This window comes from Panicum virgatum, chromosome 2K (assembly GCF_016808335.1).
Source record: "Panicum virgatum strain AP13 chromosome 2K, P.virgatum_v5, whole genome shotgun sequence".
Classification (NCBI taxonomy): domain Eukaryota; kingdom Viridiplantae; phylum Streptophyta; class Magnoliopsida; order Poales; family Poaceae; genus Panicum; species Panicum virgatum.
In genome coordinates this window covers 38,097,130-38,114,621 of record NC_053137.1, presented here as the reverse complement: position 1 = coordinate 38,114,621, position 17,492 = coordinate 38,097,130, and the positions used below count along the sequence as shown (strand labels likewise).

Below are 17,492 nucleotides of genomic sequence, written 5' to 3'. Positions count from 1 at the left end.
TTCGGTGTCCTTTCTCCTGTGCTTCTCCGGAGGTGGCAACGTCGGCGTCGTTTCCGGCAAGGGTCGCAGGAGCCTTTTGCTCCTCCTTGCAGTCTCCGCTGATGTCGCTGGTGGCGAAGTCATCCACGGTGTGCTGCTTGTGAGATCTGATCTTCTCTACCTTCTAGCGTGCGGGGTAGAGCTATGGCCTTTCCCCTTGTTGGGGTACTTGTCTGGTTGGCCGGCGACCTCGTCGTCATCCTTCCTGGACTTCTTTCCGGCGTGGCGGCGGCGGATTTGCTTCCTCCGTTGGATTGGTGTCTTTCTTTTTCTTCGATGACAGAAAGAAGAAGACGGAAGACACAAGAAGAAAGCAGTTTCTCCACTTCGCCTGCAGGAGTGTTGGCCGCCATTCTCTGGGCTTCTGTTCTCGAGTTTGTTGCCGGGTGTTTGCCTGTGCACGCCGAGTGTTTGCCTGTGCGGCCTTCTATACGAAGCGTCATATAGGTCCGGAGTTGAGAATTTAGACTATACAAGACCTTTAGATGATCAAGTTGTATTTCAATATGCTTGTAACCTGATGACGTACTCAACTATGGTCTAATGTATTCCTTCTTTCGTCTAAAAAAGAATGCTCCGGTAGTAGGATGCTGCAAACACCGTTTCAGCCACACCTACCAGTCCAGAACCAAGTCAGTTCATTCTGCTGACAGATCTTGATCTGGCAGCAAATAGACGTGGGCCTGTCTAGAAGGATCGTCAACCTTTTGCGCACACATTTCAAGTACCATAGGCAGTTGTTGCTAGTCGCCTATATTGTCCGCAGCACTTGTTTGGCGGCAACAGGTTTTATGTTACTACCTGCCTACTCTATCTCCATGTAGCATGCCTGCAATATATACTCCTTCCACTTTTATAAGGATGGTATAACATGATATGATTTTTTAAATAACACTTTGACCATTCATTTATTATATATTATATCACTTATGGTTATAAATTTATATTTATAGTAAAATATATTTGATTATTCCAATTCAATCATATAAAGTTTAAATTATATAAAAAAATAATAGTCAAATATTGTAAAGTTTGAATTTTAATACACGCGCACCTTATAAAAGGAGATGTCGTCCATGTGCCAAAAAATTCTTTTTATTTTAGGGGAAATGGGCCAAAAAATGCTGATGTTGAATTATAGAAGGCTAACAAACGAGGCCGTGCAAGTAAAGAGTGGAGCCGCAGGATGCCATGCATGGGGTCGGCAACAAGCCAATAACATGTTTAATTTCAGATCACTTAGCTTTAAATTGCTAGCTTACAGCGTACGCAATTAAATATATTGTACTACTACTGCTGCTGCCTCTGCCTCTCTCACTACTAGAAATCGAGGCCATGTTTGGTTTTCTGTACTAGAGAGTACTAGAAAACTTTGACTGCTAATTACGGTATTAAATAAAGTCAATTTACAAAACTAACTCCAGAACCCTGCGCTATGAACCCTGAAGAATTTAATGAGGCCTTTGACCGCGTAATTAGAGGATAGTTACTGTAGCGTCACTGTAACCAATTATGGATTAATTAACGTCATTAGATTTGTCGCGAAAAGTTACACTCATCCCTGAAAATATTTTGCAAATAGACTTCATTTAGCACTCCATGCATGCGAGAGTCTTTTCTCGAATTATGTGCACTAGGAAACCAAACATGGCCCGAAATTTCCTTGTGTGCCAGAAACCGTCAAAGATATAGAGGAAAACCGAAATTATTTCTAACGGTGTACCGACAGACAAATCCATGGCGGATCTAATTAAGCTTTCCATCTCTAGGACCATCGATCCATGGCTTTGTTTATTGATTAATTAGCTAGTGACATGTTTAATTACGCATACAGAAAAGGAAAAGTAATCGGATCGGAGCAAGCATATATGCCGTGCGTCCCTGCTTTCCATGTGGCACTGGCGGCTCCATCGATCGCACGGACCAGCAGGTCAAAAGCCGTGGTTTACGTGGCGTCGCCTTGTGGTCAATCAACACGTACTTAGTACGTCTCTATATGCTCGTTGCATAATCAAACATCACACTAGCTAGCTTAGGTAAAGTAATTGATAAAGCAACTAGCTAGTGGAATCTGCAATAATGATGTATGCCAAGGACAGGATGCATGATGTTGCCCAGATGGAGATTGGAGACGGTAGACAGACAGGTACTCCATACCGTAGAGGAAGTCATTTAGCACATCCACACGATTTCTAAAAATTATTTTGACCACTAACTTTTTATTATAAAAAATTTGTAAAATATAGTCAACATATGTTTTTACGAAACTACATTTCAAAATGAATCTACTTATTTTGTATTTCCAAACTCAACCTAAAAGAATTTATTTATAGTCAAAGTTTAAAATATTTAACTTAAGAAAAACTCAAAACAATTTTCTTTAGAATATGGAGGGAGTACTCTCTCCTAGAGTGCTGCTTGGATGCAGTTAAAATCACTAATAAGTTGTTACAGATCGAGGTTTCTATTCTTTCTCCACACTAATAAAAAATAATTTGTAGCAATACCTCTAAAGTAGGAGGGGATAGTGCACCCGTCTCTACAAATACAATTTTATCAGCCTCTATAAACTGTTTATATAGATGTGCCAGTTAATTAATTTCGATGAGCCTTAGAGCTCATGCTTGAGAGCAAGTGTTATAGCAAGCTACAAAAAGGCTAAATGCTGAGGTAGAGGAGAGAGAAGATGAGAGATAGGAGAGGTGGGCTACAAACTTGCAGCCAGTTTAGACACAAAAACTAAAAAATCTTGTGAGAGAGACATGTGGGCCTTATATAATTATTTTAACGATGAATGACTAAATTACTATACTAATTGGCTGAAAGATAGACTATAAGAATCCTTACCGTCAATAGCTGGCTGTATTATTAGCCTTGCTCTTAAGCTTTGTTCTCTTCGTTCATGCGCCTTCCTATCCTACTATAGTACTTGCTCCTCTTTATGATCAACTGATGGGCTACCTAGCTACGACGTTGGAAAGCCCGAAGAGATAGAGGATGGGCATGCATGGTCTTGCGAGATTCTTCTTGCTTACGTCCTAGACTCCTGGCTACACTACATCCTCCTAGAATGAGGCAACAACCGCACATGGCTCGCCACAACCGATCGAGATGCCTTTGAGGCTTTTGATTTGTTTATCCTCCAGTCTACTATATAATTTGAATCTTGATTTGTATGTCTCAAATTATAATTCATTTATTTATCTTGTCGTAACCCAATACTCCGTACAATCTAAAAAAATTTGCTGGACCTGTATGTATGTCGTATCGAGGGACGAGAGAACCTTGTAATATCTAAAATGTCACACCGTCTGTCACAAGAAAAAAGAACACGTTGTTCAAGGACACCTCTTTTGTAGTCTAGAAACATATACTCCATTCGTTCTAAAATGTAAGGCAATTAAGATTGTTCTAAGCCAAACTGTTCTAAATTTGATCAAATTTATAGAAAATATAATTTCTTTTTGAAAGCTGCCAAGAGCACTGGTCCGTCATTTAAGAGAGAGGAGAGTGGCACCCGCGTCCAACCGCAGGTGGGCTGCCGAGCCCCAGCTGGACAGCCTACCGAGCCCCCAAGCTCAGTCCCAAGTGCGGGAACCGGGGATCGAACCCCGGTTGGCCAGCTCCCAGACTGGAGCTCACAACGTCGTCCGCATAGAAAATATAATAATATTTTAAATATCAAATGATAATAATTAGATCCATTATGAAATATATTTTTTACAATTTACTTATTTGACGTGTTACATGCTAATATTCTTCTCTCTAAATTTGACCAAACTTAGACTATTTTAACTTAGAATAAACAAAGTAACTTACATTACGGAGGGAGTATTACCCGTTCCGCTGTAGAAAACACATGGCGTTAGCATCATGCAGTTGTGAACCTTAATTACCATGAGATATAGTATTGAACAGTTAAATGCGCATGTTGTAATAATAAGTAGACACACTAGTAATACAAACCATACATATACTAATCGATTGTGCAAGATGCAACCTCGATGACTAACGAGGATAATATTTCAAGGCATTGACAACAAGAGGATGATGACCCACAGATAACCTATCTTTTTTTCCCATATGCTGTGAAAATCTTGTCCTAAAAGTCATTCAAAATACTGTATACTCGAGCTAGGATAGAGTGCTTCTTTTGAAACAGAGGGAGTAACAAAAGTATCATGGCGCTATAACTTTTGGGGCGGCCGGAAAAGTAGTAAAGCTTGTGCGTGTGGGACGCGTCACCATAGTAATCGTCGTTGATGATCAAGCAAAGCATCACTACGACCCTGCTGTCCTCTACCTGCTAGTGGTAACTACCTAGTGGTAGAGTTTTAATTTTCTCATTGGCTTGTTGGTGATGATCTCACCCCCACAAAAAGATGCAAAATAAAGGCGATTATTGAACGAGTGGTATTATCCGTGGGCGTGTGTAGACGTGCGTGGACCAATATAATGCACGCAGCCCGGCCATCTATTCATCTGTAGAACCGAAGAGCCAGCTATGTGGATACGTTGTTGCTCTAGAGTACTGGCACGTAAAAAGTGGGGAGAAAAGGGTTAAGAAGATAAAGAAGACGACGAACAAGATAAAAAGAGAGTGCACCGATCGATGATGTGTGCTTCTGGATGCTTTGCATGTCCCTTACCTGAATGGCTGGATGATGCTTCTTCACCGGCAGGTGTGTACGTACGTACTACGAGGTGAACACTTGCTCAGACGTAAAAGAAGGTCGGTGACGTGGCACAGCCCTGGTCCCAGAACGTGGGATGGAACATGATCTTCGGCCTTGGGCCCAAACTGCTCATACATTTACACGGCCCGTACTATTCATCGACCATAATTATGTAGAACGAATTTTTTTTAATTATTCTAGCAATATATAGCAAAATATTATATCTGGTTTGGCTGCTAGTTAAACATGTGACTTCTAATAATTTCAGAAAATACTAGTAGATATTTGTAATCTTAGGCATTTTGGGCCGTGGCTGATCGAGCCAGGCCCGGCATGACCCAAGGAAAAAATTTTCGGACGGAAAACACCAGTTTCCGGTAAAATTTACCGTTTCCGGTCGGTTCCGGGAAACGTTTTCCGGTCAAATTTCGGATTTTCTGTTTTCAAAATTTGAAAATTCAAAAAAATTTATAAAAAATAGGTAAAAAATATGATAAAAAACTAGAGATTTTTATGAGTTATTTTCACCAGTTGTCATTGAAATCTAACATCAAATACCTCACGAAAAAAATTAATAAACGCCTGACCCATTAGTTAATGAGTAAACCTGTTAAGATTTTGGGTCACCCGTTAACCCGTAAAGAGTTTTTAACCCCCACCCCATTCCCCCACCGGTCTGGACACGCCGTGGCCGTCTTATCCACTCACACCGAGCACTCTCAGCTCCTCCCCCCACGCAGCTCACCTTGGAAGGTCTCCGCGCAGGAGATTTCGGCCTGTTAGTGCCGGAATCCGGTCAGCGCGCGCCGAGTTTCGACCGGTAGGAGCGGATTCCGCCTCCCGCGCGCGCCGAGGCTGCGGGCCGTGCGGATTCCGGTGTTTTCCGCCCGGTTTCCGGAGATTTTCGAGCGAGAAACCGAGTTTCCCGAGTGGAAGCCGCTGCGGGCCGACCGGATCCGTGGGTTTGGTGAGTTGATTTTGTGTTTAGATGATTGTTCTTGTGGATCCAAGTAGTTAATGACCTGTAGTGTTTATTTGATATGTACTCAGTTCATATTTGTTCATAGTTTATGAGATATATTATTTTTCCCATGTATTTGGTATGAGTGCAAACATGCATAGGTAAATCTCATGTGCCGAATGCTTCTGACAATACCAACTGTGAGCATTGAATTGTTTTGCACCGTTGCAGGTAAATGGTTGACCCTGTTTGGGAGCATGGAGAAAAAAGGGGATCGGGTTTCAAGTGCAAGTATTGTGGCACATCAAAGAGCGGAGGAGGGGCAACACGGTTCAAGGACCACTTGGCACATAGAGGTCATGATGTTATTGATTGCCCTTCGGTTCCCCCCGCGGTGAAGAACTTTTTCATTAGCGAGTTGGACAAGATAAAGGCGAAGAAGTATGAAAGACAGCAAGATAGACGTAGGAGAGATGCTGCAGCTCGAAGTACTCAATATGTTGACTTGGAAGGTGAGGAAGAAGAAGAAGAGCAGGATGATGAGTTGCAGCAAGCTTTGAGACATTCACGGGAAGAGTATGAGTTTAGGCAAAGGGCTGGTCCAAGGTATGAGAGGGGTGGTGGTTCTGGATCAGGCTAGGCACGGGATCCAGGTGGTGGCTCTAGACCAATTGGGAGGATGTTTTCTAGGAGTCGGTCACATATCCCCGAGCGGGCAAGGGACTATAACCTTGCTACTGCTTCCGGACCGAGGCAGCAGAGGATTGATACGGGGCCTTGGACGTCTAAGGGGAGGACTGCGAGAGAGTTGCTGGGTAGGGCGTGGTCAAAGGCTTGCCACTCCGTTGGTATTCCTGGACGGAAGGTAGATGACCCTTACTTTAGGGCGGCCATCATAGAGACACAGAAACAAGGTAAATAATCATTTATTATTGCATGCCAATTTGTATTCTACATCCCGGATCATATGTGATTATTGCATGCAGGTACTGGGGTAACGATCCCAACTGGGAGGGACATTGATGGAAAATATCTTTCAGAGAACGTGGAGGAGATAAAGAAGGAGATCAACAAGTGGAAGCAAGAGTTCCCTGAGTATGGTGCCACTATCATATGTGATTCATGGACCGGTATTTCTCGCAATAGCGTAATCAACTTCTTGGTATATTGCAATGGAATGATGTACTTTTGGAAGTATATTGATGTAATTGGAAAAATACAAGATCATCAGCTCATACTTAAGGTAATCATTTGTATTTTTCTAATGGATCATGACATTTGTATGAATTTGTAGTTTTCTAATGGATTTCAACAACTTGCAGGAGATAACAATTGTTCTGAACGATATAGGGCCAGAAGATGTGATTCAGATAGTCACTGATAATGGCAGCAACTTTAAGAAGGCTTGCAAGCTGTTTGCAGAGGAGTACCCTCACATTGTGTGGCAGCCATGCCTTGCCCACACGATCAACCTCATTCTCAAAGATATTGGAAAGTGGGATGATCACAAGGCCATGATTCAGAGTGCCCAATATATTTGTCAATGGTTATACAATTCTAATAGTGTGCACTCCATGTTTAAGAGTGCCACTGGTGGGGAGCTAGTTAAATGGAATGCAACAAGATTTGGCACTAACTATATGTTTCTGGAGAGTTTTATGAAGAAGAAAGATCAATTTATGGTATGGATGATGTCAACTGAATATAGATCATCACGCCACTACAAGACTGAAGCAGGCAAGTATGCATTCAAATGCATGACCTCTGTTCAGTGGTGGGCAAACATGCAGTATGTTATTAATGATGTGGAGCCTCTCTATTCTTTTTTGCGATTTGCTGATCAAGACAAGACTCCAACTTTGGGTGAAGTTCTTATGGAGTACGACAGCCTCAAGCGTACATATCATACCCGGTTCCATTCAGATATGGCAAGGTGTGACAGGATCATGGAAATTGTTGACAGAAGGTTGGCTAGTGTGTTCGAAGGTACGTATGCGCACACTGCTTGTGTCGTACACCCATATGCTTGTTATGCGTTTGGAATATCAGAAAATGTCTTTGGAGACCTTCGGAAAGGGCTGGAGAGACTTTTTGACATCGGCAGAGCAGCACGTGCACTACAAGAGTATGAGCTCTTTCGTCGAAAACTTGGAGAATTCTCATCTGACCTTGCTGCGAGGATGGCAAAAGATAGAGGCACTTCTCCAACTAGTTGGTGGGCTATGTTTGGTTCAGAAACACCACATCTTCAGATAGCAGCTAAGCGACTACTCTCTCAATGCGCATCATCAAGTGGATGTGAAAGGAATTGGAGTTCCTTTGCTTTTATTCACACAAAGCTTCGCAACAGGTTAAGCAGCATGAAGCTCTATAATTTGGTATATGTGCACTACAACCTTCGGCTTCGTATTCAGCGTGCAATAGCTACGGTTGAGGCAAGTGAATTCGATCCTGCTACTAGCTTCATGGATCTCTCATTGTATCGGCAGACCAGGCCAATTGAAGAATGGATGCAGCATGGTAGATCAAATAGAGCACCAACCTTAGATGAAGATTCTGATTTTGCTGACCCTCCTGTGCCTGCTCAGATCTTGACTGACCTCGCACGTAGGGTGGGTGAGCCAGTAAATGTTGATGATTGGGCCAGAGAGAATATTGGTGACACCCACCTGGGGAAAAGAAAGACCAAAATTCCTCCAAATCAGTCTAAACGAAAAAAACAAAGAAAGGGTGACGTTGAGGAGGAAAGCATTGGCACTGACGATACCACACCAGAGCCTAGTGATGATGGACATGGTGGTAGTGGTGGTGATGATGATGATGACGACGACAATGACGATGATGATGATGGCAATGAGGGTGGTGATGACAATGACGATGATGATGGGGATGATCGTGGTGGTGCTTCTACTAGTGGTGCTGTTACTGGTGCTATGAGATTTACGGGAGAGACTGCCTTCACCCATGCCACACAAGATCAAGATCATGGAGCACCCAGCTCTCAACGTCGCACAAGAAGCAATACTCGTCCATTAGGCCCGTACGATGGTGAGGATGATGGTAGCTCTACCTCTGTCAGTTCCACCTACAGCTACCCGTCGGCACCCTCCTTTGTGTGGCCACCACAACCACATCCGATGGCAGTCCCTCCGCGTCCTCTATATGGATATCCCCATATGTACTATCAAGGATACCTCCCATATGGAAATCCTCACATGTACTATCAGGAATATCCCCCAGAGCAAGATTCCTCCGAATGAGTACCTAAGTATGTAGGTAACACATCTTATTTTCTCACTTGCATTCATTTCTTTTACATCTTCTCACCCATTTTATTTATTCCTTTTTATAGGATTCGACGTTACAATGGGAGTCATCAACAATTTCCGGTCGGTCGTAAGGTTTTCCTATGGGAAAACACCGAAATAAAAATTTTAGAGTATATTTTGTGTTAACTATTTGAGACTTGTATTATTTGAACCTATATTTTATTTGAACCTATAAATTGTGTTAACAAGTTGAACCTATATTTTATTGCATTTGGATTGTGGTTTGTATTGATATACATATGTTTCACGTCAATTCTATTAATATTTGCTTTGTAAGAAAATCATTATGCATATTGAACTATTATATATAAGAATTAGATATAATTCTCTGAAAATATTACACTTCTCTTAACACAATTTGTTGTTTTCTACCGTGGTCAACATTTTTCGGTAATTATGCAGCGAATTCCACCGAAATTACAACGGAAACCAGTCGAAAAATACGAAATTCGGTGGTTTCAAATTTGAATTGGTTTACCGACCGGTAAATCCGGTAAACCAGAGGTTTTCGGTATTTTTCCATTACCGGTGAGGTCCGGTAAATGGCTTACCGCCGGTAAGTTTTTCCTTGGCATGACCAGACAAACAGGTCGTGCCGTGCCGCCCGTCATGCCATGTCCTTAGCCCAAGGACAAGCCCACGGCCCATTTTATGTCGTGCCGGCTCGAAAAGCATGGGGACTCTGTTGTGCCAGTGCATGTCCGCCGCCCGCATGCTCGATGGAGCCGGCCGCACCGTCGACCGCTGCGCATGCAGCCGCCACCGCGCCACCCAGCTGGCGCCTGCGCTTGCCACTGCCACCGCGCCCGCTGGCAGCCGCACGCGCCTCCCGCTGCAGCACCGACTGGCGGCCACCCGTGCCTGCCGGGGCGAGCGGTGGCCAACGACGAGAGCAGTGGCGGACCCAGGATTTGAACCTTAGGTAGTCCTAGCAAAAAAAATTTAAATGCAATATGGTACAAACCAAACATAATCCATCAGTTCGGTACTTCGGAATGTCTCCAAACAATTCGGAAATAACCAAAAGTGCATTAATACATTAAAAATATCTCCAAATAACAACTTAAATTGGACATAACAGCCCTTGATTTAACCCTCTCCCACTTTTCTGACAAATGACAACACATAACAGTAGCAAAGAAAACATATCAACCTCTGATTTTAAGGCTAAATTATTGCAATTTGTAAATCAAGTGCTATAATGACTAAATCCCTAAATGGCTCTACTACTAATTCACTACCACTAACATATCCTAGTCCCAAATTCAATCTAAAATGGAAAAAAAATTTAACTCCTTGGAGACACCCTAACCTTTACTGAAGGGCTAGACGGTCGGGCGGCGGAGCTTCCAAGGTCCTGGCACCCCATCGCCGCGTGCCCGCGCTGGACGGCAGGCGCCGCCAGGGGCCGGCCAAGCCGCAGCCTACAGGCAGGGGCGCGGTGCTGTGAGTCGCTAGGGTCGGGGCCTGGGGACGAGGGCGTGGGGCTGGATGGGTGGCAGTGCTCCAGTAAGCCCCCGCGGGCCGCGCTGCTGTAGCGTTGCTAGTCGGCGATGACCACTCGAGCCGCGCTGCCGAGCCGGGAGATGGGGGAGAGGTGAGACCGAGACCGCAGGTTGGGACTCGCGAGAGGAGATGCGGTGCGGGCGGTGGCGGCGGAACCTTGCGGAGTGTGGACTGCGGAGACGGGAGACGGGAGACGAGGGCACGAGGTTGGGAGTGTGCGGACTGGACTGGGCCTCCGATCGGGTAAAAAGAACCGTTAAAATTTGTTTGTGCCAAAACATCGGGTAGGCCCAGGCCTACCTGGACTACCTGCTGGGTCCGCCACTGGACGAGAGGCGGGGCAAGCACTAACTCTGGCATCGGGGAGGGGCGTGGTGAGCGGCGGTCGACAGCGAGGGGGTGGGGTGAGCGGTGGATGAGGGCGTCACAAGAGAGGAGCCGAAGGCTGCAGGGTGGCGGCGTCGACGGCTTGACCGAGTGAGGGAGGCGGATGTGGATGGCAGCTAGGGTTTGAAGTATTTTATACTCCAGTGAAAGAAAGGTGATCGTGAGGAGAGGGTTAAATGGGCCCTTAACGAGCCTATTCTTTTTACCAAGCCGTGTCGTGCTGCCCGACGGAAGGAAGTGGCAGCCCACTGCCAGCATGCCCACCGGGCCGGGCCAACACCGGCATGGAGGCCACCATGCTGTGCTGGGTTTGGGCCGGGCAAAAAAAAAGCGCTTTCGAGCGGACTGGCGGGCCCATTCTGGGTGTTTTTTTTATTTTTATATTTTTTAAAATCGTTTTTTACAAAAAAATATATTTTCGATTTCATAATTTACAGATTTATACCCCTACCGCCCGGCTGCGGGGCGGCCGGCCCCTGCCGCCCTCCTGCCAGGAGTAGTAATGGTCTTATTGCCAGGCCGCATTTTGGCGATTAAAAATAAATTTTATTTATATTAAGGTCCCTACTGCCCGGCAGGAGGGCGGCAAGGGCCGGCCGCCACGCAGCCGGGCGGTAGGGTATAAATCTGTAAATTATGAAACCGAATATATATTTTAAAAAAAAGATTTAAAAAAATAAAAAAACGCCCATTCTGCGCCCTGAATAAGACCATTACTACTCCTGGTTCTGGAGGCCCGCCGCCGCCGCCTACCCTGCCTACTAGGGTTTGTTCCTTCCTTCCGTCGCCCCACGGCCGTGTCCCGGCGACGGCGACGGCAACGGCAACGGCAACGGCAACGCAAGGTGAGCTTCCCCGCTGCCTTGGTTCCCCCCTTCAACTGTTCCATATCGTGCTGCTGCATGTAGGCCCGCGCGAGATTCTGGAGCCCCGTCTCTTGGCGTGGAGCCATAGGTTGGTTCTTCACGCCCGCGCAAGTCGACGGGCGCAGATCTGCATCGTGCGGTGCGGGGGGAGTTAGGGGTTCGTGGGACTCTCGGCCAGCGTCACGTCTTCACACCCACAACACGCGCCCCAGTTGGGGGATTTGACTAGGCACCTGTATCCCTATCGATCTGTGTACGGTTGCGTTGTTCTGAGATACGATGTGACTTGCTACTGTTCATGTTCTGTTGGCAGATTTCACTTGACACCGTCTGGTTTCCAATGTTTTAGTAGTGTTATATACATCAGGACCCTGGTACTGCTGTTAATGAGTGTGACCCATACTGTGCAATTTTGATTTAAGCATATGCAGCAATACCTGAGGTTTCTTACCCGGCGCCGCCAGTTCATAATTATTCCCCTCATCTGTTTTGTCTGCTATCCAAATCGAATTCTTCAAATGTTTGTGTAAAATGTCATTTAGAAAGTAGGTCATGCATGGCGGGTTAGTATATTGATGGCTGGTAGGTTGCTGAATCATGAATGAAATGTCGATCTACAAAGTATAATAGGGGCAGATCTCCTGTATAATTGATTGAACCCTGCAGCATTTCACTCGATGCTGCTGATAAGTCGTCTATTGTGCTCCTGCATGCTGACTTACTGTGTTAATAGCGCTTTGTGTGTTCAGCACTCGGCATCTGAAATAGATAATTTTTCATCTCCCTTAACATCTGACAACATTGCAACATGACTGCAATGCATAGTAACATTTTCAATTGTCTTCTGAATGGAAACATGAAGTGCATTGATCTGCTTTTTAAATTTTGTTGCTCCCTTGTTATGTTTGGTTTCATTGTTTTTCTTTCAGGGCCCATATTATTCTGTAGAAATAGGTTTTGCTATATAAAATTAATATATTTTTTCTGGCCACAACCTCTATCATTACAAATCAGGAAATAATGTGTATTAACTGAGAATGTTACACCTAAAATTATCCTAGAGCTCATTTTTAGGTTTATCAAAGATCTTCTACGGCTAAAACATCCCGCATCAGTGTATTTCAAATTTTACGCCATGCTTCTTTTGTCTGTTTGTAGTCCCTGTACTATTGTTTTTGTTTGTAGTCATTGCACTGTCCTGATGTTTGTAGCCCAAACTACAACATTGTGTATCCATATATTTGAATATTTGTTTGTGTGTAGCCCCTCTACCTTTTCTGAAGCAAAACAATTTAAAATAATGATACTGGTGGTGTGCTACAGATGGCGGGATATATGTCAAGAGGGCCCCCAAACGGTTCAGTTTATGTGTGCAACCTGCCTCCTGGAACTGATGAGACTATGCTGGCTGAATATTTTGGCAGCATAGGGTTGCTAAAGGTATGGGTCTTATCAGGTAACATTTTTGCAACCACTACCAAGTTCGCCAAGATCCCTTACATTTTTCAAATTTCGTTTCATGATAAATTTGTCTCCTCTGTTGTCATACCACACAGAAGGACAAGAGGACTGGGCGTCCAAAAATTTGGATATATAGGGACAAGGTTACCAATGAACCAAAGGGTGATGCAACGGTCACCTATGAGGATCCACATGCAGCTTCAGCTGCGGTGGACTGGTTCAATAACAAAGATTTCCATGGGAGTATTATCCAGGTTCACATAGCTGAGTCAAAAAGTAAAGATGCATTTGATGATTCCACGAATATGGCCATCACTGCTGACCTTGGTGGACAAGATGAATTGGATAACGGTATTGGCAGAGGTAGAGGATGTGGTGATGGTCCAGGAAAGGCCTGGCAGCAAGATGGGGATTGGATGTGTCCAAATACAAGGTCTGTTATGATTGGTGAGCAACTTCTCTATCGCTTCAGTTTTCAAGTTGACTTCTATAGTCTTCATTGTGTATTCCATTCTTTCTGATATGATTTATTCTCTCAGTTGTGGCAATGTAAATTTTGCCTTCCGTGGTGTTTGTAATCGCTGTGGAGCTGCTCGCCCTGCTGGTGTCGGTGGAGCTGGTGGTGGTGGTGGTGGTAGGGGTAGAGGCCGTGGTAGCACTGATGCAAGAGGAAGCAGCCGTGCTGGTGCTGGTGCTGGTGCTGTTGGTGGTCCACCTGGATTGTTTGGTCCAAATGATTGGCCATGTCCAATGTAAGAGACTAAGAGCTTAAGTTTTCCTATTTCATAGATTTGATACATCTTTTGAGCTGTGTCTTTGCATTCATTTTTTGTATCACCTGATTGCTACCTCATGAAACCAACAAGATAGTGCTTTCCAAGCCTCGATATTGTATGCTTGTTTATGCTTAAACTGAACTGCTGCCCTCTATATCTGTTGTGATTTTGTACTTTACTATAAACCTGCTGTCTGAGATGATGTTATGAAACCCAACTTCATTTGTGTTCCAGGTGCGGTAACATAAACTGGGCTAAGCGGACCAAATGTAATATATGTAACACTTCCAAGCCTGGTACGAATGAAGGCGGTGTAAGGTAAGTACAAGGTTTACTATTTGCATTTGGCTGGTTCATAACCGTGTTATTTAATAAGTTGAATGTAAAATGTACTCGAGCAGGTATAGTTTAGTTTGTGTTATTGGGCCCATACAGCTGGCAGGCTGACCTGCTGTGGCGAAACATCTTGTAGATTATAATACCAATTTATCCAAAGAGCCGTATTTGTTATATGTGGTGAATGATACATGAGGGTTGTTTCATTAATCATTAGTTGCTAAACATCATGCTTTTCCACCTGGTACACTCACTGTCAGGTGAAATGTGTCCTTGCATCAACATAGGATAGCCTTAGAAAAATAGCAGGTCAACTGCAGTGATATAGTGGCCTTCTTGTCACCATGTTTTGGCTTTTCGGGCTCAAAACTGGACTCGAAGGATGTTCAGTGCAGTACCGTGACACTTTGGCCCATGGGCCATGGACAATAGTGAGTGGCTAGTTGTGAATCTTGCACAATATTTTGTGAAATGTGTTGTAAAAACCCGGCACATGTATGTATACAACAGCACAACTTGGTGTTGCATGTTTTTGTTATGTCCATGAGTGAGCAATCATGCATTTAATTATTTATAACTAGAAGGTCTTTATTCAAATATTGAGGTTTGTGTCACCAATTAATTTATCAATTTTAGGGGTGGCCGTGGTGGTGGGTACAAAGAGCTTGACGAAGAAGAACTAGAGGAAGTTAAAAAGCGTCGGAAAGAGGCTGAGGAGGTACATACTGAACATTATTTGTATATATTGTAACAGTTACTTTCCATGTCTAAATGTGGCTTGTATCATAGGATGATGGAGAGATATATGATGAGTTTGGCAATCTCAAAAAGAAATTCCGTGCCAAAGCACAGCATACTGAAAGTGCACAGATTCTTCCTGGGTCTGGACGTGCTGGATGGGAAGTTGAGCATCGTGGTATTCCTCTCGACACACTGACTTCGATAAGCCCATATTCCAGGCTGTTGTAGGATTACTTATCATCCAGTCTGTTGGTATTTGTCGTATGTGTCCTGCCTGTGCTTTGAATTTTTGAATATCTGTTGCATCTAGGGAAGAAAAAGGGGATAATTACTGTTATAAATCTGTTGCTTTGTCAGTGCTGAACATGACCTGGTGTTAATTCGCATTTGAAGGTTCAAGTGAAAGGGAAGGCAGGGAGAGGAGCAGGGATCGTGGTAGGGATGATTATGATGACAAGGAAATCAGGAGCAGGGAACATGGAAGAGAGCGGCGCCGGAGCCGGAGCGGAGACCGTGACAGGGAAAGGGGGAGGAGGGACAGAGGAAGGGACCATGACCACAAGAGGAGTCGGGAGCGTGACCCTGATCGCCGCCACAGGTGAAGAGAGAAACGACAGGGCTTTCTGATCCTCCCTTACATTGCTTTTACCAATTTTTGTAGCCATGGAGATGTGGTGGTGTTGTTATTGGCATCTTGGCGTTGATTTTTCCTGTCGACCTGATGTTGCTTTGAATTATTTGCTGCACTGGCACGCTATTCTGATATCTTGATGTTTGTAAAATCGAGTGTGACACCGGGCCAATGTTGGGCCGCCACAAGCTCGAAGCAGCTTTGGATTTCTGAGCAACAAACTCCTCTGGGCTGTTGCTTTGTCGTCATTGAGTTTTGGACTTGAGCTTCGTTACTTTCTGGTCTAAAATCATAGCAAAGTACATCAGCTGCAAAATGAAGGAAAGCCTTAATTTTTTTTCCCCAATGTGCGCGGGCTCTGTCATTCGACTGAGAAGATGGAAGAAAGTATGTTCCATGGAACAAGACAAATCAGTTCTTTTGTTTAACAAGTGGTGTCCGCGAACCTGCCATTAGCTGCCTGCATTATCTTATCCGCGAATAACCATTTCTAAATCAACGGAATATGAGAATTAGAGAAAAAGTTCATACTACCTCTTTTTTATTTATATACGTCCCATTAGGGTTATCCTAAATCAAATTTGGCTAATTTTAACCAAATTTATCTTTACAGGGTTGGTTGCTCAACTGCACAAGGAAAGATATATCCGATAATAAATGCACGTGCTGTCGCCATCACCGCCGTAGCGTGTGCGAAGCTGCTCCAGCGAATCATGGCACACTGCTGCATAATCATTCTAGTTAAGCTAATTATTCTAAACTAATTATTCCTCTCGCTGCTTAAACAATGGGAGCAAGGAACGAACGCATGGCGGATGAGCTGTCGCGTGTGTGCGCTGGGCACTGGGCAGGCAGCCAATTTGGCGAAACACCCGCCGGATTGTTGGGATGGCAAATGAGATGGTCGATGAAGCGACTGAAATTTAATTTAATTTGTACTATATATAGTTGTATTTTTTTAAAAAAAATTGGTACAGATGTAGGTGCTCACACGTATGGAACCATACAAGGGTCATTCGTGTAAACATTAAAACGCATACCTAGAGCAAGTATAATAATAAATTGCAAGCTGAGGTGAAGAAGAGAAAAGATGAGAGAGGTCAAGGAGCTCATGGTGCGGAGGCTCCCGCCCAAGGTTCGAACCCTGAGTGCAATGCCTTAAACTTCAGGAGTTCCCTTGGGGTATCTTTTTGGAAAAAAAAGGAGTGGAGAGATAAGAGAAACGGATTGTAAGCTTACTGCCGGTTTTGATAAAAAACAATAAAAATTTTGTGCGTGAGACAAGTAGGTCATGTATTAATGATGAAGAGTTAACTATTTTACGACTGGGCTGAGAAATAGACTACAAATATCCTTGCAGCCAGCAGCCAGATGTATTATTAACATTGCTCTTACTCATCATATATGTTTGACTGGGCCAACAAGTCTACATCAATTGAGTACTGTGCTCCTCTGTTCCCAAAATGTTGGGAATAATCTACAATCTGACCTTGACTTTTCACCCTATACACAATTGCCTACTGGCTGATTGACTTGTCCTGGGCATCTGCAGGACAGAGGAGAGGAAAAGGGGCCTGCCCATTCCTATTTTTTCCTTCAAGTCAAATGCACCACCGGTCTTTGAAATTGTCAGTGGATGTCATCCCGGTCCCCAAATTCCCAAAATGTACATCTGCGATCCCGAACTTGTTAATTGATTCACGTGAGGTCCAAATCACCGTTACCCTTCTTAAAGAGTAAAATACACCAGCGGCCCTCGAACTTGTCTCCAGGTGTCACTTCG

General features: G+C 44.2%; 1 protein-coding gene and 1 long non-coding RNA gene across 4 annotated transcripts; both read left to right on the top strand.

The window, feature by feature from the left end:
• Positions 1-5,552: 5,552 nt before the first annotated feature.
• LOC120675227 lies at positions 5,553-9,215 on the top strand. 2 transcript variants are annotated; one of them, XR_005675271.1, is made up of 3 exons: positions 5,553-6,590; positions 8,756-8,944; positions 9,029-9,215. It is a non-coding gene; the product is annotated as an uncharacterized LOC120675227 (long non-coding RNA). The 2 variants fall into 2 exon arrangements; XR_005675270.1 differs by having other exon boundaries at positions 8,756-8,952.
• A 2,431-nt stretch (positions 9,216-11,646) lies between these two features.
• On the top strand, positions 11,647-15,998 carry LOC120675214 (transcription initiation factor TFIID subunit 15-like). Of its 2 annotated transcripts, none has more exons than XM_039956324.1 (8): positions 11,647-11,743; positions 13,088-13,204; positions 13,321-13,658; positions 13,765-13,977; positions 14,236-14,319; positions 14,974-15,055; positions 15,127-15,253; positions 15,472-15,998. In XM_039956324.1, the coding sequence occupies exons 2-8, from the start codon at positions 13,088-13,090 to the stop codon at positions 15,678-15,680; spliced, it is 1,170 nt and encodes a 389-aa protein (XP_039812258.1). In that variant the 5' UTR covers positions 11,647-11,743; the 3' UTR covers positions 15,681-15,998. The 2 variants fall into 2 exon arrangements, with proteins under 2 accessions (XP_039812258.1, XP_039812265.1); XM_039956331.1 differs by having other exon boundaries at positions 11,722-11,743; positions 13,088-13,220.
• Positions 15,999-17,492: the final 1,494 nt, after the last annotated feature.

Coding starts and splice junctions, on each gene's coding strand:
- LOC120675214 (XM_039956324.1), top strand. CDS start 13,088: ATGGCGGGATATATGTCAAGAGGGCCCCCAAACGGTTCAGTTTATGTG. Junction 13,659..13,764: donor TGGATGTGTCCAAATACAAG/GTCTGTTATGAT, acceptor TTATTCTCTCAG/TTGTGGCAATGTAAATTTTG. Junction 14,320..14,973: donor ACGAATGAAGGCGGTGTAAG/GTAAGTACAAGG, acceptor TATCAATTTTAG/GGGTGGCCGTGGTGGTGGGT.